This window comes from Lagopus leucura, unplaced genomic scaffold (genome assembly GCF_019238085.1).
Source record: "Lagopus leucura isolate 7727_CA_CO unplaced genomic scaffold, USGS_WTPT01 Super-Scaffold_73, whole genome shotgun sequence".
Classification (NCBI taxonomy): Eukaryota; Metazoa; Chordata; class Aves; order Galliformes; family Phasianidae; genus Lagopus; species Lagopus leucura.
In genome coordinates this window covers 90,789,450-90,815,780 of record NW_024962252.1, presented here as the reverse complement: position 1 = coordinate 90,815,780, position 26,331 = coordinate 90,789,450, and the positions used below count along the sequence as shown (strand labels likewise).

The following is a 26,331-nucleotide window of genomic DNA, read 5'->3' as shown; positions in this document are numbered from 1 at the left end:
GGAACAAGCACTCTCCACTTTCCTGGGTTTTAACTTAACAGCAGCAATTGTCCCTGTTATCTCAAAGAATCAAACCATAAAGGCATTACAAGAACTCAGTGCTACCACAGCTCTCTTGTCCTTAAAGAGCTAGATTAGAGGTGGGACATCCTGGTTAGAACTCAGTGCCACAGATATTGCTGAATCTTTTGTGATGATACTAACATGGTGTTGCTTTCCACTGCAGTGAAACTAGCAGCTTCAGACATAAAGTTTCATACATTTTGGAGAAACATGAAGTTTCTCCAAAAAATAAATTTAATAAATTGTGTTCAAAGCTGTGTGATATGAATAGAGATGAGGAATGGATACTGATGAACCTAGAGAAGAGTTGAACTCTGTAGCTTTTTTTTTTTTTATTTAAAAAAAAGACAACCGTACAGCCTTGTTTCTCCTAGAGTGACTGGTACTGTGTATTTTTATTTACTTATTTCTTTTTTATTTTTTAAGAGATGGTAGAAATTGAGTAGATATCAAGGAATAGGAATCAACAAGGACAGGCTGAGAGAGCTGAGGCTGTTCAGCCTGGAGAAGAAAAGGCTCGGGGGACACCTGAGAGCAGCCTCTCAGAATTTAAAGGGAGGCTATAAGAAAGAAGAGGACATCAGCAACACCTATTGTCATAGGACAAGGGGAAATGGTTTCACACTGGAACATTGATGATTTCAATTGGATATAAGAAGAAAGTTTTCTACAGTAAGGATGGTGAGACAGGTTGCCCAAAGAGGTAATAGGTGCCCCCATTCTTGGGGACATTCAAGGTCAGACTGGACGGGGCTCTGAGCAATCTGATCTAGTGTAGGTGTCCCTGTTCACTGCAGGGGAGTTGAACTAGACGGCCCTTAAGGGTCTCATTCAACTCAAACAATTCTGTGAGAATAAATAAAACTAACAAAGAAGTACTGGTATGCCATGACTGAGAAAAACAGCCCACAGTTCTCAAGTGACATTTCCTCAAGCAGGCAGCATTAACTTCTGCCTTCTATTATTCCCAGTGCCACAATTTTCAGCAAGAATACTAATCAAAACAGATTTAATCATATGCTTTCTAAGACACGTCGACATTTTTTAGGTCAGAAATCCTGCCTAACTCTGTTTCTGTTCAGAACTTGTCTCGTCAACTGTCACAACTGGAACTCACCCAGTTGTATTTCAGGTATACTGGTTTTGACATCAAGATTCAAGTTATTTATAAGATCAGTATCAATGGAAAGCCTTTGCATGACAAACAGTAGGCAATTTTTTCCTTTTCTTGTTATTTGTTGATCACCACTGCTAGGAAAGCAGCAAAGTAGCAGGACAACCACCTACGCAAGAGTGGGAAACCAGGAGTAAGAAGGAGGGACATGAGCAAAATCTCAACTGCATGTTGAGGTCCCAGAGGAACAGCCAGGAAGGTGAGACAGAGTCTCAGGCCTCAGAGAACAGCTGTGAGGCCATAAAAGGCTGGTTAGGAGAAATGAGAAAAGCTGATCAAAAATGAAAAACAAGCAAGTTTCTATTCATCCCCTGCATGACTTCCTTCTGTTACTTAGAAGTATGAAATATTCTGTCTTACTCTGCCCGTTTACAAGGTCTGCATAAGCATCCCTCAGCTACTTTATGTCAAACAAGTGCAAATCTATGAAAAAAGAGACAAGAAAATGCAGAGAAAAACATGATCAACATTTTAAATCCCATTCTCTTCCTGAAGTCTCCCAAGCATTGAGAGAAAAGCTGAAATGACCAAAATAAAGAAAATCTAATACTTCAAACCAAACAACCAGCCTGTGCTTGACAGCTGCTGCTACAGTTACTCTAAAACAACCACTATGAAAGCAGTGCTGAGGCACAAAACGCCACTCAAAATGATGCAAGATTTAACAAGGCAAGAACACCACAGAAAGTCTTGTTTAGTAATTTGTGTCTTGCATGCAAAGAGTCAAACAGCATTTCCCTTACTGCAGGCTCTAATTATTGTTTCCGAGGTTTTTCTAGAAGGCAGGTCACTACACTTACATTTGATTATCACCTGATAAATACAGTAGTAGCCTGGGGGACATATTTTCCTGAATTCCTGTGATGGTGTTCTGAAATCCACTACTTCCTCTCCAAAAGAGCACATAACTAGGGCATGATATAGCAGTTACATTCTCACAGAAAACCAGAGAAGGAATGGCCATAAAGAGAACTCACTGAAGTTCTCTCTTCAAAACCTGCTTTCTTAGGCTGAATTTAACATCTGTTTAGTAGGTTTTTAAAATGTTTAGGTTATTTTTGATCCACATAGGCCTACACTAATAAAAGTGAAGAGAGGCTGTGGGTTCAAATCAAGGAAAGTACAAGGAAATTGCTAGGATATGGAGAGAGAAGTCTAGAAAGGCAAAAGCCCATCTTGAACTCAACCTGGCCAGTATGGTTAAGGACAACAAAAGTGTTTTTACAGGTATATTAACAGTAAGAGTAGAGCTAAAGAGAATCTCCATCCTTTACTGCATGCAGCAGGGAATGTGACCACTGAGGACAAGGAAAAGGCTGAGGTTCTCAATTCATTATTTACATGTATTTAATCTACCTGAGAGTGCTGGTGGAGGCAATAGCCAAGCTGCTTTCCACCATCTATCAGAGGTCCTCGCCAACTGGAGGGGTCCTCAGAGAGGCTTGTCAGTGTGACTCCTATTGAAAGAATGGTCATAAGGAGGATCTGGGGAACTGCAGGCCTGTCAACCTGACCTCAGTGCCAGGGAAGGTTATGAAATAGATCATCTTGAGTGCTAGCACATGGCATATGCAGGACATCAAGGGGATCAAGCCCACTGTTCAGTCTGGAGAAGAGGAGGCTCTCTACAACTTATTGCTCTCTACAACTGCCTGAAAGGAGGTTCTGGTGAGGTGGGAGTTGGCCTCTTCTCCCAGGTAACAATGATAGGATGAGATGCGAATGGCCCCAAATTGCACTAGGGGAGGTTCAGGTTGGGTACTAGGCAAATCTTTCTTCTCAAGGAGGTAGTGGAGTCACCATCCCTGGAAGTGTTTAAGGAAAGGGTAGATGTAGTACTAAGGGACATGGTTTAGTGGGCAATGTTGGTGGTAGGCAGATGGCTGGATAAGATTATCTTAGCGGTCTTTTCCAATTTTAATGATTCTGTGACTCTAAATTAATGCTCTTAGGATCATAGCTCACCGATCCCAAAGCCAGTGAGCAAAACAAAAGATGAGCATTGATTATGCCTTTGTTTGCCAAACAGCTGATGAGAAAATTGCTAGTCACTAACTGTTATTACTTAATATGCAAGAATTCCCTATAGCTTTTTTTTTTTTTTTTAATTCCCCCTCCTCCCCCATGAAAGAATAAACCAGCGTTTTACAATATTCAGGCAAAGAAATAAAATTTCTTCAAAGTCATTTCTACAAATGATTTCTTAATGAATTAATGAACTTTTTATCTCTGTAAGGCCTAAGCTGCTGCAGGACTGTCAACTAGGAACTTAAGGAAGATTTGCACATCCCTACTTATGCACCTGAATAAGTATAATACAGAACATAGGCAGCCTATTTCTGAAAGAATTGATCCTTACACGTAAGAAAAAGCTCTGGGATTAATGTTGCCCAATGTTTTCCAGTCTACAGGAAAAGGGTTTCCAGTTCTCAGAGTCCAGCAAAACTGCTGACTTAGCTGGCTGACACATTTCCAGCATCAGGTGGTGGAAAAAGAGGTCATAGCAGAAGCAGTTACTGTAAAGACAAGCCAGGGAAATGTTTCCATCCTCCAGTCATTTATCCATTCCCTAAGTCCAAACATAAAGCACTGTCACGAATCAGAGAAGGTTTTTGTCTCCTCCTGCCCTCCTCCATGGTTTACATACTGTCAGAACAGTGATATTACACTGTTTACCTCCTCCCACAATCTGGGGCCCTTATAGCTTCCCTACCTTCCCTTCCTGAGGCTTTTTAGAAGGATGTGTACAGGCACCACATGTTGAACGTGTTTACTACCTTGGCCTGTCAAGTATTGGACCTGCACTTGATCCAAATCGGTTAGACTTCTTAATGTTGCGAGCCATCTATGAAGTAATGGAGTGTTGACTTTGAGACAGCTTGTTCTCTCACGAATAGGTCTATTATATCTTTATGTATGTACTTCTTAGACATATCAAAAGGAATGGTAATTTTGTGGGCTGGGGAACTGCAAGAAGCCAGGAATTTATTTAGCCAGAAAACTAGTTCTATTAGCGTATTGTTTTTATAAGCACATCTTAGGCGGAACAACATTTCAATTTATTGTTTTGGTTAAAAAAGACTTCTTATTAACGCCAATTTTGCTTTAAGGTTCTGAATTAAAAACAAATCACTCATTTTTTCCTCTTTCTAAGCCTTGAAGTTTTAAAGATGCAAATGGCTTGCAAGAGGCCATTCCAAACCCAAGAATAGTTTGAGGAATAACATATAACAAAGTTTCTTGCAGACAGATTTTCTTTTACAGTTTTTCAGCTGCTGCAGAAATTGACTCTTAAGGCACAGTTCTATAGAGAGGACCACATTTTGAGAAGAAACTTAAAGACCTATTGTCATGCTGTAAAGCGATGGAAAGTACAGCAGTAAGAGTGAACTAGCACAATCCTAGGCAGCAGCAAATGAGAACAAACCCAAATGCAGCAGCTGCAGAAACAAAGAAAGAAAAACTGCTTACCTTTGGAAGACCTCTAGTAGGTAGGGATCTCCAGCAAGATACCCTTACTTCCAGTGCCAGTCTTTAAATGAGGCCTGGGAAGGGGTGGATCCTGGTTCCAGTCCTTCCAGTCACTCAGCTGCATTGCATTCACCAGCTTCCCTGGGTTGGCCCTGCCTTCCCACCAGGTGCTCAATCACTGGTGCAGGCCATGACTTAGCATTTCTGCTACACGTATTCTCTTATAACATTTGGGAATGGTGGCACTTTATAATAGCATACCAAAAGATTTGTTTATAAACAAATTTTATAGTGGAGAGTTGAAAGCAGAATTGAAAATACCCATTTAATATCAAAGAAGAGAATATATTCTAAAATGCAAAAGCAGAGATGACTTTAGTATCATGGATAGGTCTGCATTGATACCTACATTCTGCAATCAACAATATCCAAAGAGAAATTCAGAAAAAAACTGAAATCTATGCATTCACTGAAGACAAAGGGTATATACAATCTCTTTTTGGTAGAGAGGCAGGGTATACTGACTGCATCACATAGAAGCCAAGCTGAAAGTTCACTTGATTCAGTAAAATGATCCTGTGTAGCTTCATAAAACGTCACAGGTTAGCATAAATTTGTACCTGAATGTTGGGATTCTGCCCGTTGATATCGGCTTTTGACAGGTCAGGGAAGTTTGGGAGATCCAAAAGGAAAGATCTAGGTCCATCTCTCTGTAAGGATGTATGCCCATTTTCCTGCCTGAATCGTTGCTTAGGGAATGGCCGGTGGGCAGCCTGGAGATCGGGGTATTCTCTTCTGTCCTCGGGGTTCAGGCTAAAGCTGTCTTCAGGAGAATGGTCATCTGCAGTGAGCGTGTTCTGGGAAAAAAAGCAATGCACTATAACAACAACTGAGGTGCAATCCTGCCAGCACCCCCACATCCAACTTTCTGCTAATGATGCCTGCAGAGTGCAGATAGAGGTTCTTATGGCATCCTGACCCAAAGCTGGGTTCTTAAACAAACAGGAATTGTGATGTATTTTCTCAGGTTTCATGAGTTTGACATGAGTTTGACTTGATTCTCACTGAAATATACTCAGTTACACTAGTGGGGATCTGTAACCATATGACACATGAGAAAATTAAGTCAGATTCGGGTGCTTAGGTCAATTAGGTTCCTGGAACATTCCAGCCTTCAAGTGACATCAACATACTAACACAAGCATCTAACTTAAAGCAGTTCTGAAAACATGAATAACTGAGGCAAGCTCTGTGAAATCAAGTTATATCAGATTAAGCCTGATCTATCTGTAAGTGTTCACATTCATTGTGCAGGAGTTGGACTAGATGATCTTTAAAGGTCACTTCCAACTCAAATGATTCTATGATTCTATGTCCCTAAAATGGTAGAAGGATATCTTTACTACAAAGCATTTCAGTTTGCACTGTTCCAAACTGGAGCAAAACCCCTGACTGTTAAGTTTTAGTTCAAATTCATGATATGAAAGGATCCTACTATGTTGAATTGGCAGCTTCCTTCTCTCTCCTTAGTTTGCAGCGACTTCCATCTAGCTGTCTGTCTTTCTCACCCGACTTCTCTCGTCTTGAACATCTGAACCTTCCTTCCTTCCTTTGGGATCTCATTTTCATGTTTGCCTAATGGTGGGATTGAATTTCATCAAGCTGTGGGTCAGCAGTTAATGCTTTTGTTATTGCTGAGCGTACTTTTGGGTTATGTAGTTTATTACAGCAGGCTGCCTTCAGACCAGTAGCACTGCTGTCACTGCTGCTTTTGACCTCACCAAGGAGCTACATTCAGTATCAAAACACCCCCTGGGTTAGGACTGGCCTGGGGACTTGGGGGGAAAAAAAAAAAAAGAGGTAGACAAATCAAATCTTCTTACAGCTACAAAAAAATGCGTGGGGCTGATTGAACGTAGGTTTTGCTTTTGACTCAGCTGAAGAATTTTAGGTTTGAGGTCTTAGTATGACTGCCTGGGGAGCTTTTATTTTCAGTTCATAAAGAGACAGCAAGAATGGATAGGGTAAATGTTAAAGACATATCTTTTAAAACAAGCACAATTAAAGTGGAGTGGCCACATGTGGTTCTGGCTCTTCTTAAGCATGTTTTTGCCAGCATATCTGGTTAAACACAACCTCCATCCAGCTCCTCTGGCTCAAATTAAGCTAACATACCTTTTGTTAAGGTCTCAAATAGGCAGCAATTCCAATGCCTTTTCCTTTATTTTCTGTTTATTTGCACAGAATGTTCTAAAATGACCTTTGAAGAGATTTTACAATAAAATCTGTGCACACTTACAGGAAAAATGTTCAGGGATTTAAATAAACCAAGATTTAAGAGTTAATCTGGGACTAAGTGAAATCTCAAGTAAAAGGCATTTCTCCTCTCCCCTTCACTGCATTGCATTTGTAAAGAAGCGCAGAGTCAGATTTAGTAGTATTGAACTGTTCGTAGTACTTTTGTGATCAGAATGGTTACACACTGAAAGTCCCAAAAGACCATTACTCATCCATCACCAGCACTGGTGAACAAAGTTCATTCCAAATTCATTCACAGGCATGGGTTAGTTTATGTGCTCTTAACTGAATTGTCTGAAAGCTAAACCAGGGATGCTACTTTTCACTGCAAACCGGGCAAGATGTGTCTTTGGTGGGCCATCCATTAGCACACACCTTATTTAATACAAAGTAGAAAGTAAATCACACTAAGCTCTGGGAAACAAAACCAATGGCGACTTAGCTAACTTTAGGTTCCTTTCCCATGTGCTTGAGCTTTAACTTAACACTTAACCAACAGAACTTAATTTCAAACTTGGCACATGAGGATTAAATGGTTTGTAAGTTCTGCCTGATCAACAAGGAGTAACTGCACTGTTATTAAATTACTTCAAAAAGGAACAAAAAAATGAGGTATTTTTAATTTCTTTTTTTCCTGGGGTGTCATGCACATAATCTCGCCTTTATTAAAAATAAAGTGAGATTTTGTTAAAAAAATAATGCACTTCTCACATATAGTTTCATACTTATTTGCTTACAAAGTCAGGAGCATCTTGATTCTGTGTTACCATCCCATACAGCTGGAGAGCTGGCCAAGGACTTTAGAGACCTACTTTTAATTCTCTGATAAGGCTCCATGTGTGATCTTGTTAGGTCACGGTCTGTCTGTGCCTTGATGGGGATAACAGCACTTCCCTCCCTCCCTGTGATGTTCGCGGGGAGCTCAGCAACTACAATAATATGGACTATATAAAAAGATTTTAATAGTGTCAGACAGATGGAATATCACATGGAGTTAGTTAGAAAATTGTCATGGTGAAGTAATGACATCAGGCTGATCGGGCCCACTACCAAGCTGCTTGGGGCAGGGGCTGTCATTAATTACAGGCTCATTGAGTTGGGGTTGTTGAACATTAAAAAGGAAAATGGAGGGGGAATGTGGTAACTGTCCTTACCAAAGACTGCTGCACAGAGAAGATAGTAGATTGTAGAAGATTGTCCACTCTGCATGGTCAGGGTGGACATAAGAAGACCCTGGTTCAACACTAGTAATACGTTTCTAATGGCAGTGTCAGTGAGAAACAACTTCAGAATGGTTCAGCTGGAAGGAACGACAGAGATCACCGAGTGCAACTGCCTGACCACTTCAGGGTCAACCAAAAGTCAAAGCGTATTACTGAGGGCATTGCCTAAATGCCTCTTGACCACTGACAGGCATGGGCCATCCACCACCTCTCTAAAAAGCCTGGTCTGGTGTTTGACCACCTTGTGGTAAAGAAATTGTTCCTCATATCCAGTCTGAACCTCCCCTGGTGCAGCTTTGTGCTGCTCCTTCATGTTCTGTCACTGGCCGCAGATTCAGCTATCATCTGCTCACAGTACCAGGAGGAAAAGACCATTTTTTCTCAGTTATTAAAATGAACGGGAGGTCTGGTTTTAGACAGGTAAATCCTAGTGTTGTGTCTAAGCTGATGTGCGGTGTTACTAAAAATGCATATTTTTAGTACAAACATAGCAGAGCTGCCATGGATAAAAAGTGAGCTTGTACCTGACAAGCAGATTGCAGGCTCGCTGGTTTCCCGCATTACCTCAGGCAAAGGATCTCCCAAGGTCTGCCTACAGGGAGAAGGCTGTCCTCGCCACAATGCCAGTGTGACTGCTGAAGAAAACAGTGTTTGTGTTATAAGGCTAACTGATGAAAATGTGTGGAGGGATATCCTTCCCTACTTATTTCTAAGTTATTTCACATGTTTTTACTTCACGGTATTTATTTTTAGGTGTACGTAATTTGTATTTCCAATTGTTTTTGGGAAAGCAAAGTTGCTTCCCTTGATTTAGAAACCATGTCGTTTCATTCTGAACTACTGACTCAGTTTCTTTGAAGTTACGACATTTCTAAATCAGGCACATCATTGGTTTCTTGCTCAAATGATGCATCTGCTCTGAATATTTTAAGATAAATTAGTTTTTTTGTCCTTCATTTAACAGGATTATTCATAATTTTTCATTAAGATGACTTTTAAGGAGTTACTCTTCATTGCTGTCAGCTACAGTTCTGCTGTCACCATGGGATCAGGAAGTCCCTAGTACAAAACAGCTAAAGATTTCTGAGTGTTCTGTGTGGATAGTAAAGAAGGGCAGGAACTCATTATTCACAGCCGTGTGACAAGGCAGTGAATAAACCCTACAGAGGGAATCTGCCACGCTGTTTGCATTACACAATAACATACCTTGCCATACTCATCACTGGAAAAGGGAAGGCAATAATTCGGTACCCCATGTCTGACTGGTGTGGGCTCTAGAGGGATGGCAAATGGACAGTACGGTAAAAATACGTTAGAAAAAATAGTATGGGGATAAAATGTGATATTGTCTCCTTCACAACAGAAACTCTACAGGGTGGAGTGTGAAGGATGAGTTGTGATGTACAAGAAAGTAAAAACAGACCCAGAGTATTGTTTTCCCATCTCTGCCACCAACTGCTGTGAGACTTGATGAAGTCACTCTGATCTGGTTTAAAATCCCATATATCAACGCATTTGTGTCTAGGGAAGAACAATTCATGGGCATTTTTTTGAGTATAACTAAATGTTGGTGATCCAGGTGGGTAAAAGGCATCACCAGTGTGTGTTCAGCACGGCAGGCAGGAAGAATTTCCTACTGCAGTTTAACTTTTTGATAATCAAACAGGTATTTTAACTCTGTCCATTGCTTTCTTATTTTTGCTTCCTTTGTCATGTTAGATGTGAGCTGCAGGGAAATGCGCCGTTTCCTTCCCATAGAAAGTTAAACAGAAATGAGAACTTCTAAAAATACTCAGCTAGGAGACAAGAGAAGTTCTCTCTATTTTTTTATCAGGTGAAGAATCCATCTCCCTCCTCTCTTCCTTATTTTAATTTCCAGATTTGGAAAAACAACTGAGACAGAATAAGGGATGAGCAACTGGAACTATGGAAAATACTCTGGAGGAGCTGCTCTTTCTCTCCTACTTCTTTCATACTCACCTTCCTTCATTCCCTCCTCACTTGCCAAGCTGAGGACACGTTTGCAAGCACTGCTAATGATAGAGCTGAAAGAATGATGAAAACTGATGCAGCTTATAAACCTAACAACTGCCAGACAGAGAGGGAATCTATTACCAAATCCTTGCTGCAGCTACACTGCTTTTTTTTATTTCTTGTATACTCCTTTGAAATATCTTGTAAAATGATCTTGACAAGAGGTCTTGAATTGGAACCCGACAGTCTGTCAGTGCACTTTCGTAATGCACCTGTACTGCATCTTCAACCACTAGCAACAAGGAATGTTTATTTATTAGGAAACTTCACAGATGCTATAAAAGATTATATTGCTATCAGAGACAAAATGAAGCCTGGGGCCTCCACAGAAAATCATTATTGCCATTAGGGCTGGTTTCATTTCCCACCTGCCTTAACAGATTGTTTTGATTTTGAAGGCTGTCATGCGTTCCCAGGTTAGTGCTAAATGATCACTTTAAAATTAACCCGTCTGGGGAGGCTGAGAAACATGCTGGAACATGAGACTTTCACCTCTGCAGATCCAAGATCTGTAATGAACTTGGGTGATCGAACGCCTGAGTTTTGTTTACACGTGAATCTACTTATTTTGTATATCAGGAGTATGAGCGGCGCAAGGCCCAGCAGGTGCAGGGGTGAGGAGAGTGATGGCTAAGCAAGTAGTGCAGTGAGCTGCTGAAAAGCAGAGATGCACAGCTATGTTATCATTAATGGCAAACACAGTCCAGGCAGTCAGTAAATCCACATTCTGTTCTTAGCTCTACTGTGGCTTTCTTATACAGCAGACAGACCACTTATGCTCATATTTAATTCCTGTGTGACTCGCATTCATTCTAATGAGTCACAGACAGCTCCCACCACCAGAAGAAGTCACAGCGAAGGGTTGGCATATCAACCACTCAGCTTCTCTCATTTTCATCGAAGTGTGCTTTCATGTTCACATTTATCAATGTGGTGAAGGACCTTACTTATCTTTAGAAGCCACAAATGAATTGATGCAGTAATTAATAGCCCTTTTTAGATAATCACTATTCATAAATCATTTAAAATGGACTATGCTGGCTTGCATGTGCACAATTGTTTTCAGGAAGTGGCTGCAAAATAGAGCATCTGTTTTAAACATTATGTACAAGGAAGATAAATCCACTGATTATGGTTGCTAAAAAAAACCAAAACAGTCCTGTTGCATGGTCTACTTTTTTAATAGCTCCGTGTTTAGTCCAGCAAAAACAGTATAATGACATCGTATCCTGTTCTTTCAAACTTGCAGTACCCCTGTGTGTGACTAAATGGCTAAAACTACCAAACACAGACATCCCACAGGGTATTGCAGGGACACGTGAGCTTCAGAGGTTGCATGGCTTCTGAAGCAATACTGTCTCCATAAAAAACAGTGTTGTTATTTAGACAGCGGAGCTTCAGAGGAGACATGGTGACCCACAGCCACTGCTGGAGCAGCGCCTATGAGCAGATTCAATGTTGGGGCGTAAACCCAAGGTACCAGTGCTGATTTTCTGCCATATACAGAGATAGCTCTCAGGAGCTGCTTACAGCAGAAACAGCAACTCAAAACATATAGGTACATCCATCTCAGAACCACAGCCCTTCAATTTTAGTTTTTTACACTAGAAAGTTCTAGCCCTTAGTTCCACAGAAAGTCTTGAGAACTGAACACATGACCCAGGCTTACGACTGCAGAGATCGTAGGGCATAGTACTGGGGTGGCCTTCTCCTCCAAGGCCCAGTAAGTCCTAGACCACTCTTCTACAGCTTCAGTAAACACCTCTGGCAGGCAGTGCTCTCCTCAGAACTCAAGAAGAAAACCAATCGTATTATACTCAGATCTGGCAAATTCTTCCTACATGTTGTGGACACACTTTTCACAGCGCAGCTATTTTTTGTGCTCTGTTGTTTGCTTGTATTTCATGTTTGGTTAAGCTGGAAAACACTACAGTATGGCTCAGTTTGGAAGTGAGGAGCTGTCAGTTTGTATAAACACTTTGATAATATAATGGATTTGGTGGTGATTACCATTCAGTGTCTGCAGGAAAATAACAGAGGCCTTTTAGCAAATTGTCTAACACAGCGCACACTGATGCTTTGTTCCTCAGCACATCCTTAGCCCTCCACAGGTCAGCCAAGTACATAGAACTAACATGGTGTAGGGCTTTGACCAATGACCACTGCCACATTTTGCCTGTAGTTAACAGATACTTCCAGTTGCCTAACTGATTGATTGTAAACTTTCAGCTGTTCTTCGTGACCCTGAATATCTCCCCCGTAATCGCTACTTGGCTGGAGCTCTCCATACAGGACTCACTGATTGAGCAGCCGAACAGGCGAACGCCCAACTGAGGGGTAAGCCAGCTATTTCACTTCTATAACCTGTGATGCTGAAATGAAAATTCCTTGAAAGTACAAATTCATTTACACTTTATTAAATCCTTGCACAAAATCAGTAGCGTAATATAGTTCTAAGTAGAATCCCTTTATGTCATAGCTAAATTTAAAAGTCACCATTTCAAGTCTGTATCAGAATGTGCACACAGAGTTCCAAGAGAATGGGGAAATGTGCCTTAAGCTGTAATCAAAACCACAAAAGCACAGGAAATCTAGAGTATTAATAATTTTGTATACAACTTTTTGGCCAAACTTTGCAGTGCAGACAAAATCAGTGGAAAAGAAAGTGAACAAACATACATCTGAAATTATTTCCATGGGTTTCAAACTAGGCCCTTTTGCGAGTTTCCTCCACTAAATCACTGTGGCTAGGATTTCACTAGGTGAACCAGCTTTAATAAGTGAAGTTTTCATCTCTCCCTAGCCAAAAGAATAGCCTTACTTGAGACCTTTTCAATGTTCAAATTTGCCTTCACCTGTTAGTTTCCAAGGAACAGCTATTCTCAGCCTCTGTGTCTCCTTCTCATATGCCACTGAATATCCACCCTATGCTCTCAGAAGTGTCTATGGGTCCGGCTGTGTTAGCTGGCAGATGTTTTTAGAGACTAGAAAGTGTTTAGTCCCCACGGACCAAAAGTTACATGATGACTTCATCACACAAGCAAAAGCCAATAACAGGAAAGCAAGAACGCAGACAAGCGTTATATTCCAAAAACACAAAGTTTCCTGTGCTTCTGGCAATACTCCTGTGCTTAAAAAAAGGTAAGTCACTAGAGTCTTGGTGCTCAAAGCACACACCATGGAATCACTGCAGGATAATTTACTTGACCCACCACTAGCTGCTTTCCCCACCAACGCTGACTTTTCATTTTGATGCAAGTTAGAGGGTGAAGGCAGAGGAAAGGCAGCGCTTGTTTAGCACCACGCATATGCCCCACAACACTCTCTACAAGGGGTTGTTACTGCACTCAGGAGTTTATAGAAAAACAGCAGCAGAAACCTGAGCGGCTGCACACATCTCTGCTCCAGCAGCACAGCACTGTTTCAAGCCTGCACGTACAGCTGTAGGCTCTCCATCTGAAAGCTTTGGAGAGCGATACACGAGCAACTGGAAGTCATCAGCATAAATTGCAACTGCAAATGCAACACAATAGCAGTTGTATTTTTGTATCAAGTCATCATCAATGGACATTATGCCCTCTTTCTACATCTCCGTGAACTGCCCTCATGACAGCAAAAGAGAAAGCAGATACACAAGAGAAAGGCCTCCCTCCAGTGACATGATGGGGAAGAAGAGCAGGTGAGAAGCTACGCAGTGCACCATGCCAAGACTACATGAAGACTCTTCTCTCTGTTTAAGAGGAGAGAAAGCATCTACCCTGGAGGGAAATGTGGGCTTTTTATATTATAAATTCTATGCATGTATATATAAATTTTCTGAGAATAGTAAAGGAGGGGGGCTATTTCCTAGAGCTGATTAAAGAAGTATGACTTGATTTTCAATTTCAAACGACTCGGGGGGCATTCCAATAGACTGCAGACAGGAAATGAATACCATACACACACTGAACGAGGCAGATGCTTTTGAATCTGATACTTACGTGAAAAGAAAATATCTTCATTTCTGTCTCCCCTCTTCCCTACAGTCACTAGTTAGTTCTAAGCTATTCTTGGAATAAGCATTTCTATTTTTCAAACTTGCTTGTGGACTGAAGCCACCCAGGAACCACCGACAATGAACTATATGGAACAGCCCCAAATCATCCTGTGATTAGTCCTGGCAGCCAGAGGTAGCAGCAAAGTAGAAAAGATCCAGCAGTTCAGGTTTGAGATGTCCTATCCTCCTCCGTTAGAGGAACAGAGATGTGACCCTAGACACCATCCTAGATCCCAGGGAGAAAGAGCTGCTTCTGCATAGAGGGAGAGCCTGAAGTGTATACAGCACATACATTGCAGAGCAGGTTGGAAGAGCATTTCCTCATTGGCTGTGGCACAGAACTTGCTTCCAGCTACTTAACCGTGCTAAAGAGATAAATAAATGTCTTCTTTCCTCGTATGGCTCTTACAGCTAAACTGCAATAATTGTCAAGGGAAGACTATGAGGTTTATAACCTGATTACAGCGTAATTGTAGCTTTTTTTTACCAACAGCAGCAGTGTTTACTGGGGAATTGGTATACTCTTTTCCCTACTCATTCTACGTGTGTGCAAATGCACAGTTTCAGCTGCAATCTCTTTTTACTTTATAGTGGAAAGACTTAAATGGAATAAAGAAAAAAGAAAACCGGAGAGGCAATACTAAACAGACCCTCGCTCTTCTGCTATGCAACTGATCAGTTCATTTTATTTTGATGCTAAGACTGCAATAGCTGTATTCTTACAAATATGAAAACAGCGCTCCTTTTAGGAGACAGGAGAAGAAAGTGGGAGGAACAGGTGAGAAAGGCAGCTGTGACTTACATGATTCAGAAAGCCGTGAATGTCAGATCAAAGAAGAACAAGAATCAAATTCACTGCCACTGACGGATTTCAGCTTTTCCAGAGCTATTGATCCCTCAAGGGCAAACTCTTTTAAATGTAGTAATGCCTCTAACTCGCCAGAGCTCCCACCTGATAGTGGCTCAGCCCCACGTAGTTTGCTTTCATCAGCTGGCAAACTGGGGAAAGCAGAGACAGCTAAGACACTGCCATATCTGGACCTGATGAAGGAGACATACAGCAGAGCACAGAAATACCATGTGTGTATTTTCGGCACCAGATGTTACTTTTTAATGACCATTGTGGTAGATGTTACATAAAAGAGCAGATTCCTTACTGAAAAGCTGTATATTTAGTGTTCACCAATACCTTGGAGTTCTTTGTCTGGGGCAGCAGTTACCCAGCTGAACACCCAGCTACCCTGGCCAGGATTGGTTAGCTCAGCTCTGCTTGGGGCACCATGCCTTGCATCTCCTTATGTTTGTAGTGGGATGAAGGTAGGATAAGGCATCTAAAGGGCTACTCCAGCTCAGCTGGAGAGTGGTGACTTGTTCACGAGTTTCAACTCACAGGTCCAATCTGAACTCCCAGTAAGGCACAGGATCCAACCCTAAATCAAGTCCTAAGACGTCATGTGCAGATCAGAATCTTTTCTCCTCCCTTTCCTTCTTTGGATCGGATGTCCTTGCAGCCTGATGAAAAAATTTCCAGGTGTTTTGCCTTATCAGGACACTGCAGGATCATGCCTTACGCAAAAGCCAATGGAATTGGAGTGCAGCAAAGCAATTTCACTTGGTAGGTCTCCAGATGGTCTCTTAAGAGCTGCGTTTGGACTTCTGACACCGATCCCTTGCACAAGGCTCACTGCTGCTGCCACCGCTGCATCACTGGGAACACTCCATTCTCCCTTAGCACTGCATGCACAGCCACTGTGGTGCACTACAGATTATTCCACCCTTTCCAAGCTCTTCCCACAATTAAAGACCTACCTATTCTCACCAGCATTTAGTGCAATTTGGTACTTTATGCATTTTCATGAGATGGGTGACCCTTTTCCTTCTGTATGTCTTGATGAAGAGCAAGAGCTAGCACTGCTCCCATTTAAATGCATATCAAAAGCACCAGGACTCTAAGGTTAAATAGCTCATGTGAAACCTTCAGCACTATTGTTACAGGACATCTAAAGACATGGGCATGGTGGGCTACCCTAGGTCCCCTTTTGAAATATATTTCCACAAATGTTCAATACACCCATATCAACCACTCTATTCTATCCCATTAAAAGCTAGGATTCTAAAGCACAAGATGAGGAATAGATATTCTATTGGCATGCTGCAGCTAGCTTTTCATAAATTGTACTACAATCAATCCCTGTAAAGGAAAATGATTCTTCAGAAGCTCTATTCGTACATACATCTGTTTTCTTGTTGTAGGAAGGAATAAGAAAATGTTTAAATGTTTAAAGCCCAAACTCTAATTAAGAAGAGACTGTGAGGATGGATGAATTGCAAACCACCTGTAAATGTTAAGATTGCTGCACTCTTCTGCAGACTGAGACTATACTACAAACCTCCAATAGACCTGGACTGTGTGCTCTATAAAAATCATGATGAATGCAGACTTGTTTTTATATTATGGAGGTCCTAATCCTCCTCCTCCTCTGCCTTTGCTCTATTGTTGCAACATCAAAGACCGACTGCTGGCCGAGATACAGTCAATATGAAAAGGGCGACCAGCAAATTTACTGCTTGACTTCATTCCCTTTAAATGGAATAGGCACCATGGCCCTTTTTCAAAGTCCAATCACAGACATATATCTTTTTTATTGGACATCATGTACAATAAAGTGAAGCTGTAACTTTGAAAAAAAATAGAACACCTTAACAAAATCCCATGAGGTGAACATTCCTTTATAAAAATATCACTGTGGTTACATGTTTTGAAAAACTCTGTGTGCTCTGCAGTGGAAAAGGCACAGGCTGGTGAGGTTATAGTTTAGCTAAGATGCATATCCATGCCTAATATCTAGTTGGTTTCAAAAAAACCCCAAAACTAATAAAACGTGATATATTTAAGACAGAATGCCAGTGTCATTCAAATAAACTGAAATGGCAGCATTCATGTCACAAGAATCATTAACTGCTTTGTTACAGCCTGCTCTGTGCAGTGAACCTTTACAGACTTCTTCTGTCCAGCGACTCTTAAAATCAGCTGCGCAAAATGCCAATGTACGAACTGCATCTTAAACAACTCCTGTCTGATTACCGAGGTAATTTCAAAAGACACTTTCAGATGTGAGTTGTATCTGCAGACACTAATGGCAGGGACAGCTTTATTGCTGTTGTGGCACTACATGGACACTAAACGATTTCCCAGTATGAAGTTAAAACCGCATAAGCAAGTCATATGATGTGCTAGATGATTACACTGAGGTTTTACAAAATCCAGGCTAGCTAGCTCTGGTTTATTTTTTATTTTTATAAACTTTCCTTAAAAGAATGAGAAGATTTTGTTTTTATCCTTTTTTTTTTTCCCCCGGGTAATTTGTGCAAAAGGCCATCAGTAAATGTCTATTTAGTCACATTAGATCAAGTTCATACTGTCTTTAAAATCCCACACTGACATATAGGTGGCAGATAAAACCAAGCAAATTCATGCTTCTTACACCCATAATAATCTTAGGCAAATACTTCCAGTGGAGTAATTTTGGTGTCCTTGTACCAAAATCTGCTGCTGCTGATTTACTTCTAAGGCAAGGAAGACATTAAAAGTATTTGACATTTTGAAACAGTAACATCCAAAATAGCCTTAGTATCATTGGGCCCTTCTCACTGCTCTTTCCATTACATTACGCTCCACTGCCAGTCACCTCCTCTTTTCACCACGGGCTACAGCACAGAACAACTTCTGGTGCAAGGACCTCACCTTCTGCTCAGCCTTCCTGGGCTTGTACAAGAAAAGATGCCTTGGTAACAATATTCAATTGCTCAGTACCTGAATATGCAAATCCAATGGGAACGCAAAGGCAAGATAGCTGAAGGAGGTTTTCTGGAAGTTAAACTTGGTCCACAAACAGCACTGACTAGGTAATTATCCCTTGGAAAGGGAGGACTTTTTCAGAACAGTGGTATAAAGAGGTGGGACACACTATTTGGGCAGTTTATAGATACTTACACTGTACTCACAATGGTGTTGCCACAAGTGCTGATCTCAACAGCCATGCAGACAAAGAGTATTTTAATCTTTCCATGTAAGAAGAGCTACTGTGGGACAAAACAGTCCAAGATTTTTGAAAGTGGGTATGAAATTAAGAATGAAGCATTGTGGATGGAAATGAATTCATGCAATCAGAAGAAAACCACATGCCAAAGCCCAGCTTATCTTCATGGGTGGAGGTCCAGATTATGTGTGTTACATGCCTATGAATTCTTCAGAAAAACGGAGTTGTAAAATATTCAAATTCCAAAGGAACTTTGGCTAGGTCTACAGCTGAGACCTTGGCACTTCTTGCTTCATGAAGTCAGTTTAAACACATTGAGAATGTAGGACTAGCACAGAGGTGTAAAAGTCAAGTTCTGTTTTTCAGCATGGTCTGAACCCATCATGAGTGATGAAAGGAATACTTAATTTTTGATCTTCCTTTCATCTTTATGATCACCTCCCTAAGATTAAGAGGACCCAAATGCCATTAGTCTACAGGAGTTTAGAGGTGAACAGCTCCAGACCTGCTTTCACATTGCTGACAGCTAGAAGGGAAAAATACAAAAAAGATGCCCTACTGCTATGATTTTCCCAAGCACAGTAAACCAAGGCAAAAGGATAAAGGAACTGTTGTCCAGTACCTCCCAGACCAGCTCCCCTGACCAATCATTACACTGCCACACAACTGACCACTGCGGCCAACCATTGCTTGTTGCAATAACACGTTATGTTGCACTTTGTTTTCTTTCTTTTCCTGGTGTTTCAAATTCAAAGTACAAAGAAACACCAACACTGGAAATGCTCTGTTCTTACTGATGGATCAGTGAGCTCACTACTCTGTTTCTTGGAAATATTACTCATCTGTACGTGTTCACCTATGACATTTAACCTGGCATTTTTATTTTTATTTTTTTGCCTTCAAAACTTTTAAAATCAGTATCCTGGAGGCACAATTGTGTTCAAGTACAACAGTAATCACTACATTATTCAAAAGTTCCTTTTGCAACTTACTAAAGCACTTTCTATTTTTCTGTTCTAAGTTATCACTTTATTAGTCATTGTGACGGTGCCTACAGCCTGCATTCATGCCTGGAGACCTATGATGCTACTCATTGTTTGCAAGCAACAGCAACAACAAAGAAACCTCAAAGAGCTTGGATTAAGATTAAAATAATTTTTTTTAAAAAAACAACAAAATAAAGAATGAGATGCATCAGTGACCTACAACTTCTACCACTGAAAAATAATGCTTTAAAAGGTCAACATTTACAGAGAACAAAGAGCTGTTGATTAGTGTAAAGCAGAGAGCAATATATGACTGACAAAAGAGGCCAAACATGCACTGAACAACACTATGAAAAGAGCAAATGAGATACAACTGGGTGCCATCACATTTGTTAGCATGGAGGACTGGTAAAATGCACAGAAGGTTGCAGAGCAACCAATTCTGGGATTTAGACCTGTCAAAGCTGCTAAATCTTGTCTATCATTGCACTTTCGAGACAAACAAAAACCAGTTTGCTTCAATTTTATAGTTCATATATGTGTAAGAAAATATCTAAATGGTCAGCATATCTTATCATGTCTTAAGTATGATTTCATTTCAAGATTTTAGGGAAATATAAGCATAAAAAGTTATGGCAAAATCATTTCCTACCATTGTGGCCAGGTCTGCCCAGGTCACTGCTCTTCCCAGAGGAAAACGAGTTCTGTGATACAACAGAGTAGCTCTGTTCAGTGTGAACAAGAAGGATGCAGAGGACAACCTCTGCAGGGAGCAGGCAGCCTCTGCACTTCCAAACAGTGGCTACGGAATGGCCCTGTAGCACGAGAGCTCCTGCAAGCCCAAAGAGAGGAGCGAGGGCTGGGCATGTCTGTGGCAGGCAGCCTCTGCACTTCACTTTCTGTGAAGTTTTCTGTAAGGTTTTCAGATGCTGCAACACAGCATAGCCAGAGTTTCCACCTAATTGTTCAATGCTCCTTAAAGAAGTGTCTCATCGTTTTGGAACAATTAAGGCACTGATCATTAATATACAGAAATAGCAGATATGAGTGGAGACAAAACACTTGCTGAATTTGAAACAAGGGTCCTGATTTACACTTAAAATAACTGGAATTAGTTAAATAGATCTCTTCCCAACAAAACAATTCCAGAGCAGAGCAAAGTATTAAAAAGCTTAGCATGATGAAGCTCTGAGCACCAGGGCTGGGTTACCTATTAGCAGGTCATAACATGCATGTTAAAATCAGGGGGGAGCTCACAGTGACCAGCTCCTGCCTGACAGCAAAATGATAATGAAATTGCTGGGGTCATGAAGACCAGAAGTAGAGCTTCAACCCTAGGCCTCCTGCTTTTGGGGACAGCTGGCATAAGCCAGGACAGAGCAGGGAAACGTGGCTGAATGTAGGGACTGACAACATAAGCTGGAGGAGGGATGAGGTTCTTGTGCCGATCAGATAACAGTTAGGGGTCAGCATTGTTCTACTGCCGTTATATTGCTGTAACAGCTGTGACAGACTAGCTGTGTTCTTCCTGTGCAGAACAGACTTATGTTTAAAGGGTGACCCACAAAATAAAAACTACTCAAGAACTAGTGCTGATTGTCCAGGTTAGGTGAGCCAACAGAAGTACCACTGACCCAGCTCCTTCCAGGTTCTCCAGGTACCCATGCCTTGCCTCCACATCTCATTATCACTAAGCATCATCAGTAAGGCTCTGGACTTTCCCAGGAACCTGATTCAAACCTACCACTCCTGATGTCATTGTCAGTCAGCCACCTAAATCCATCAGCAGGACTCTGAGCCATGAATAGCAGGCTTCCCTTTAACCATTCTTGCTCCAGACCCAGAATGACTTTAAGACACTGTTTTTGTCTGCTTGTTTGTTTCTGTTCGATACAATCCTATGAAGAGTTGGAAAAATGATCCTAATCTTGCTCAAAACAGAAATAAAGCACTTCAATAGTCTCCTGTATAAGGCACTAGGAGAAAACTGCTCTGAGATACAGTTGTAGAAACCGAAGTGCACACTGTGATTTCATGCCAGGTATTTATCACTGAAGACTCGAGCAGTGCAGTTACTTTCAGCTGTTGAGCTAGAGAGAAATTCAGCAAAATGCGTGTCATCCAAATATCTTGGTCAAATCTAACATAGGAAATTACATTTGTGCCTGAGTAACACTGCTCTTTGCAGCCATAACTAAATATTATATTCCTGGATTCCTGTTCTAAATTACTGCAGTAGTCTTAGCTACTTATCAAGAAGCTTGCTACATCTTACCCTTAAGGTGCAGTAACTCTTTTCCACCAGGAATGCTTTTGTTTACTGGGATATCAATCAATGGGGTAGGTGCATAGCTTAACATTTTCTGGAGTTTTCCTGAAGCTAGGACTGGCATGTGGAGGAATCTCTCCTAGGAGCCATGGACAATAGCAAATGCTCTGCTCAAAGCAGCAGCCTCAATTTCTTCCCCCCCATTTCTCTGCTTCCACAAACGCAGCAGCAGCACACGTAAAGCTAATCACCCTTCCTTCCCCCTAGATCCTGGACCAAGCCACAGCCCACTGGCAAAACCACTAAAGAGCGCACATAATTCTCTCCCTTAGGAGATGAGAGAATGAACTGCACATGGTGCAAGTCATTTCATAAGGCTTAGTGCCTAACTAGGAGAACATATGCCAATGGTGAGGGTGAGCTTTTGCTAAGAAATTATACAACAAAGCTTGCTGAGAACAGACAGGTTTTATGTATCACTGGACTATCACCATCAAAAAGCACGAACCAGGACATCCTCTGTGATGAGTAACAATCTCACCAAAAGAGATCTTGGTCCCTCAAGTATCAGCTTGCTTCACTCACAGGACACCTGCTCTGAAAGTCATTTGTGCAGTGTATGAACTGTTCTTAAGGCAGAGAAGGATTTAGTGCTCATATGAAATATACAATGTACATTCAGTTATCGGCATCTTATAAAGGCTAAGGACAGACTGGAAAACATGAATGCAAAGAGCTGAATCAACATTTTTTCAAAGATGATTTAGACAATCAGTTTCTATGAGAGTTAACCAAATGTAAAGCCCCAGAACTCCAACAGGCTTTAAAAAGCTCAGCCTAAAACTCTCCCAAAGTAAACAGCCTGACTCCTGCTTGGACTGGGAGAGCCAGAAACTGAATTACTCCACTGTATCTGAGTGACCATTTTGTGATTTGCCTGGATCCCTCCAGTACCACCGGCAGCAAGGAAAAGCAAGCCTTGAAAACAACAAAACACATTTTCCATTTCACATTAGTTTGCCATAAAACCTATGTTGCAGCAGCACAAAACCGCAGCGATGCAGATGCAGAGCCTATTTCTTTCTGCAGCAGCAAAGTGAGGATACCCACGGCTGTATCCCACCCACCCAAAGAGCCCCAGCAGAGCACAAGGGGCTGTTCTCCCGGGTGGCCAGGAACAGAGACAGCACAGGGAACGACAGCAGAAACAAGAGCGGGGAAAACACAGCTTGTTTAATTGTAAGGTGGAAGTTCTATCTGGATTTTCTTCATCCATCAGCATTTCAAACATAACTGGGAGGCAAAAAAAAAATAATTGTGTTTTCTCTCAAATCCTTCTATTGCTTGTAGGAGCAACACTGGGAGAAAGAAAAGTTCTTCCTCTCTTCATGAATCTGACTACACACATACAGGTCCCTGTTTCAGACTACTTAAATCTCCATTAGCATTTGAAATTAGAACGGGTTCTTTGTAAACCAGCTTTATGCAAAAGATTCAGGAACGTGCTAGGATTTTGTCTGCTTGTTCTACTTTTTTAACAAAAATAGTAGGCCAATGCTTCAGATTTTCTTCCAGACACATAGAACCAAGTTCAGACTGCTTTACTGGTGCAAACTGACTGCAGAAGCCTTAAAATGTCACAGCTTCCTTTTGATAATAGCCAGGAATAAACACAAGCAATTTTAATGCAGAAATCTGCACCGTCAGAATGCATTTCCCCAAGCAGCTGCCGCACAGAGCAGCCTTCTCCGTGTTCGCCATGATCTGTGCAGCAAATGATGGCATTTGGTCAGACGAAACACCGACACTTGGGCAGATTCTCACAATCTTTTCTTTCTGCAGACATACTGAGACTGACAAAGAGAAAGGAAAACCAGAGGATAGGAATACTCAGAACTGCAGCCCCACAGAACACCTGTCGCTTTGACAGCACCGCCAGCAGGACAGAGTGACAAGCCAGCCAGCTAGCTGTATACATGAAGCAGAGGTTCACTGCATCACATATCCGTATGTATTCTAAATCAACACCGGGGCTCTTCAGTATGAGCGGTAACAACCGCAGAGGTGCCTGCGTGTTCACACCAACAAACCTAAGTGCAGTTTTGTGTGGTTTTATTCCCCGTTGACCCTTTACGCGGGAACACAGTGCGCTGCTGTTTTGTGTTTCACTTCGGTGTGAGCCATGCTAACAGCCACAGGGCGCTCAGCCCCCGACCCAGAGACACCCATGCAAAGTTATCCTCCTGCCCTGTGCTGCCATGCATCCGCCAGCTCAACCTTTGAGGCAGGTTACAGTGCTTTCCATCTGGCTGAGGAGTCCCTGGCAGCCCTAATCCAAGAAGAAGCGGACAGGCTGCCGCCTGCCCTGCCGATCACCCGCCGATCTCCCTCCTGAGATGCGTTGCACAGACGTGCTCTCCCAGATACGGAGCTGCAGAATCCATTCTGCTGGGAAGTACATAAAAATTTCAGTTCTACAAATGGCAAAATATGAACTGCTAAAGCCATCATGGTGCCTGAAGGCACACTTTCCTAAGTTTTCTGTACAAATGAAATAACCGGACAGAAAAAATGCTCCAAGCTGACAATGAACAGATTTGGATGAGACGGCCAAGGCAGAATGACAACACCCTGAGATAACTATCCGATTTTCCTCCTCTATCACCTTAACTCCACAAAAGCACTCTGAGAAGAGCTCCTCGGGGATGCAGCACGCAGCCCAGCTGTTTCCCTCATTACATTACAACCCCAGTAAGAAAAGGCAAATTCAGGGTTATCCTAATGATAGCAAACACCTCATAAAAAACCTCTCCACATTTACTTTTCCAAGGAACATCCTTTTAAAAAGGCATTCTGAGCACCCGTGAGGAAAGAAAGCATCGTTTGTAAAACGTTAATAGACAAAATTGTGAAGACATCAAACAAAAACGTCCCGTAGGGCCAAGGCCAGCACTACAGCTGCAGAGGGGCACCACAGTGGGCCCTGGCGGGCGGCGGGACCCCCCACAGGATCTGGACTCGGTAGGGGACTGCACCGGGGGGGAGGGGGGGGCGAGAGCCCGTGAATGCAGGGGGGTCTCCAGTACCTCCTCCTCACGTTTATAAAGATGCGCTCTGCCGATGCCTCCCTTCGTCTAACATGATACCGGGGGGGCCGCGTGAATTTATGCCGGTGATGATTACTCGTTTTCTATCAGTTTCTCACGTGGTTTGGTGGCTTTTCTGTTCTAACTCCAGGATACGGAGCTCGAGAACGGCTGCACCTGACCAGCTACGCTCAGTCCTGCCTCGGCGCCCGGACGGTCCCGCACCACCGCCTCTCCGCACGCCTACAAAACGGGACGCTGCATAGAAACAGAACCGCCGGACGCAGAACAGAAAGAGTCCTTCACCTCTCACCGAGGTAACTCACCGTCGGTTCCACGGGATCGGGAGGCTGGGACGGACGGCTGCGTCGCACCCAGCCCCGCTCCCCATCAGCCGCAAGCATCCCTCACCCGCCCGCGTCCCGATAACCCCGGGGACGGCCGTACTTCCCGTTCCCAGCGCCGTTCCCCGACTGCCTCGGCTGGGACGCTCCACGAGGCCCCGCACGCACCGCGGCTGCGACGCCCGCTGCCGCCCCAGCGCGCCCGGCGGCGGCTCCGCCTTCCGTCCGCCGCGGTCGGGACAGGTGCGCTCTCCCCGGACGGCACTCACCTGCCGCTGGCTGTGGTTGGCGGCGCCCGCGGGACCCTGCGGCTCTCCGCCGCCGCCGCGCAGCACGGTGATGTGCAAGGTGAGCAGGAGCAGCCCCAGCAGCAGCAGCAGCTCGGCCGCCAGCCGCACCATCCTCTTGAGTCGGGCGGCTTTAGGGCCCCGCGGCGGCGGCGGCCGAGGGGGAGGCGGAGGAGGAGGAGGAGCCGCGGCCGCCGCCGCCGGAGCCGCCGCCGCCGCCGGAGCAGCCCCGGGGCCGGCCGCCGGGACCGCGCCGCTCTCGGCGTCGGCGGGGCGGCAGCGGCGGCAGCAGCAGCAGCAGCAGCGGGGGCCGCCACACCACGGCGGAGCCACGTCGGGGCGGGACGCGGCGGAGGCGGCGGCGGGAATCCCGTGGCTGCCCGGCGGCGGGCGGCAGGTAGCGGCGGGGCCGCGGGCAGGCGGCGTCTCCGCGAGCAGCCCTGCAAGCCAGAGGCACCGTGGGCCGTCGGAGGGAGGGAGCGAGCGGGCCGCGGGGCCGGGGGGAGCCGGGATCCGCGCGTGTGTGTATGTGCGTGTGCGCGGGAGGGAGGAGAGGCGGGGGGCGGCTCTCACACGGCGGGGAAGCCCCGAGGGGAGGAGAGAGCGGGGGGCTCTCGGCTCCCCCCTCGCGAGGGAATGGGGGTGGCCCCCGAGCTGCCCCCCCGCCGCCGTGTCCTCGCCCGCCCCGCCGCTCCCTCCGTCCCTCCCTCCTCCCGTCAGGGCTCCCCGCGGCTCCCGGCTCGGCCTCTCCTGGTGAGAGGGGGGCAGTGAGGGGTAGCCCCCCCACCTCCTCCTCCTTCTCCTCCTCCTCCTTCTCCTCTTCCTCTTCTTCCTCTTCTTCCTCTTCCTCCTCGCCGCGGGCTCCCCGGGCCTCGGGAGGCTCAGCCGGCTGCCCTCGCTGGGAGCTGGGTACCTGGCTCCATCTCTTCTCTCTCTCTCCTACGGCTGGGCAGGGGCAGCACCGCACTCTCTCCTGCCAACGTGCGTGTGTGCGAGCGGACGGTCGGCTCTCCTCCCGTT

General features: G+C 43.7%; 1 protein-coding gene across 1 annotated transcript in view; it reads right to left on the bottom strand.

Annotated features, from left to right (window-relative positions):
- The window catches only part of ISM1 (isthmin 1), a 38,761-nt gene extending 13,321 nt beyond the window's left edge, over positions 1 to 25,440 (bottom strand). The window contains exons 1-2 of the mRNA XM_042885735.1: positions 25,294 to 25,440; positions 5,329 to 5,565 (exon numbers count right to left, since the gene is read on the bottom strand). Of these exons, the coding sequence (XP_042741669.1) occupies positions 5,329 to 5,565; positions 25,294 to 25,425 (369 nt within the window). The 5' untranslated portion in view covers positions 25,426 to 25,440. The remainder of the gene's footprint in view (positions 1 to 5,328; positions 5,566 to 25,293) is intronic.
- Between the last annotated feature and the right edge of the window lie 891 nt (positions 25,441 to 26,331).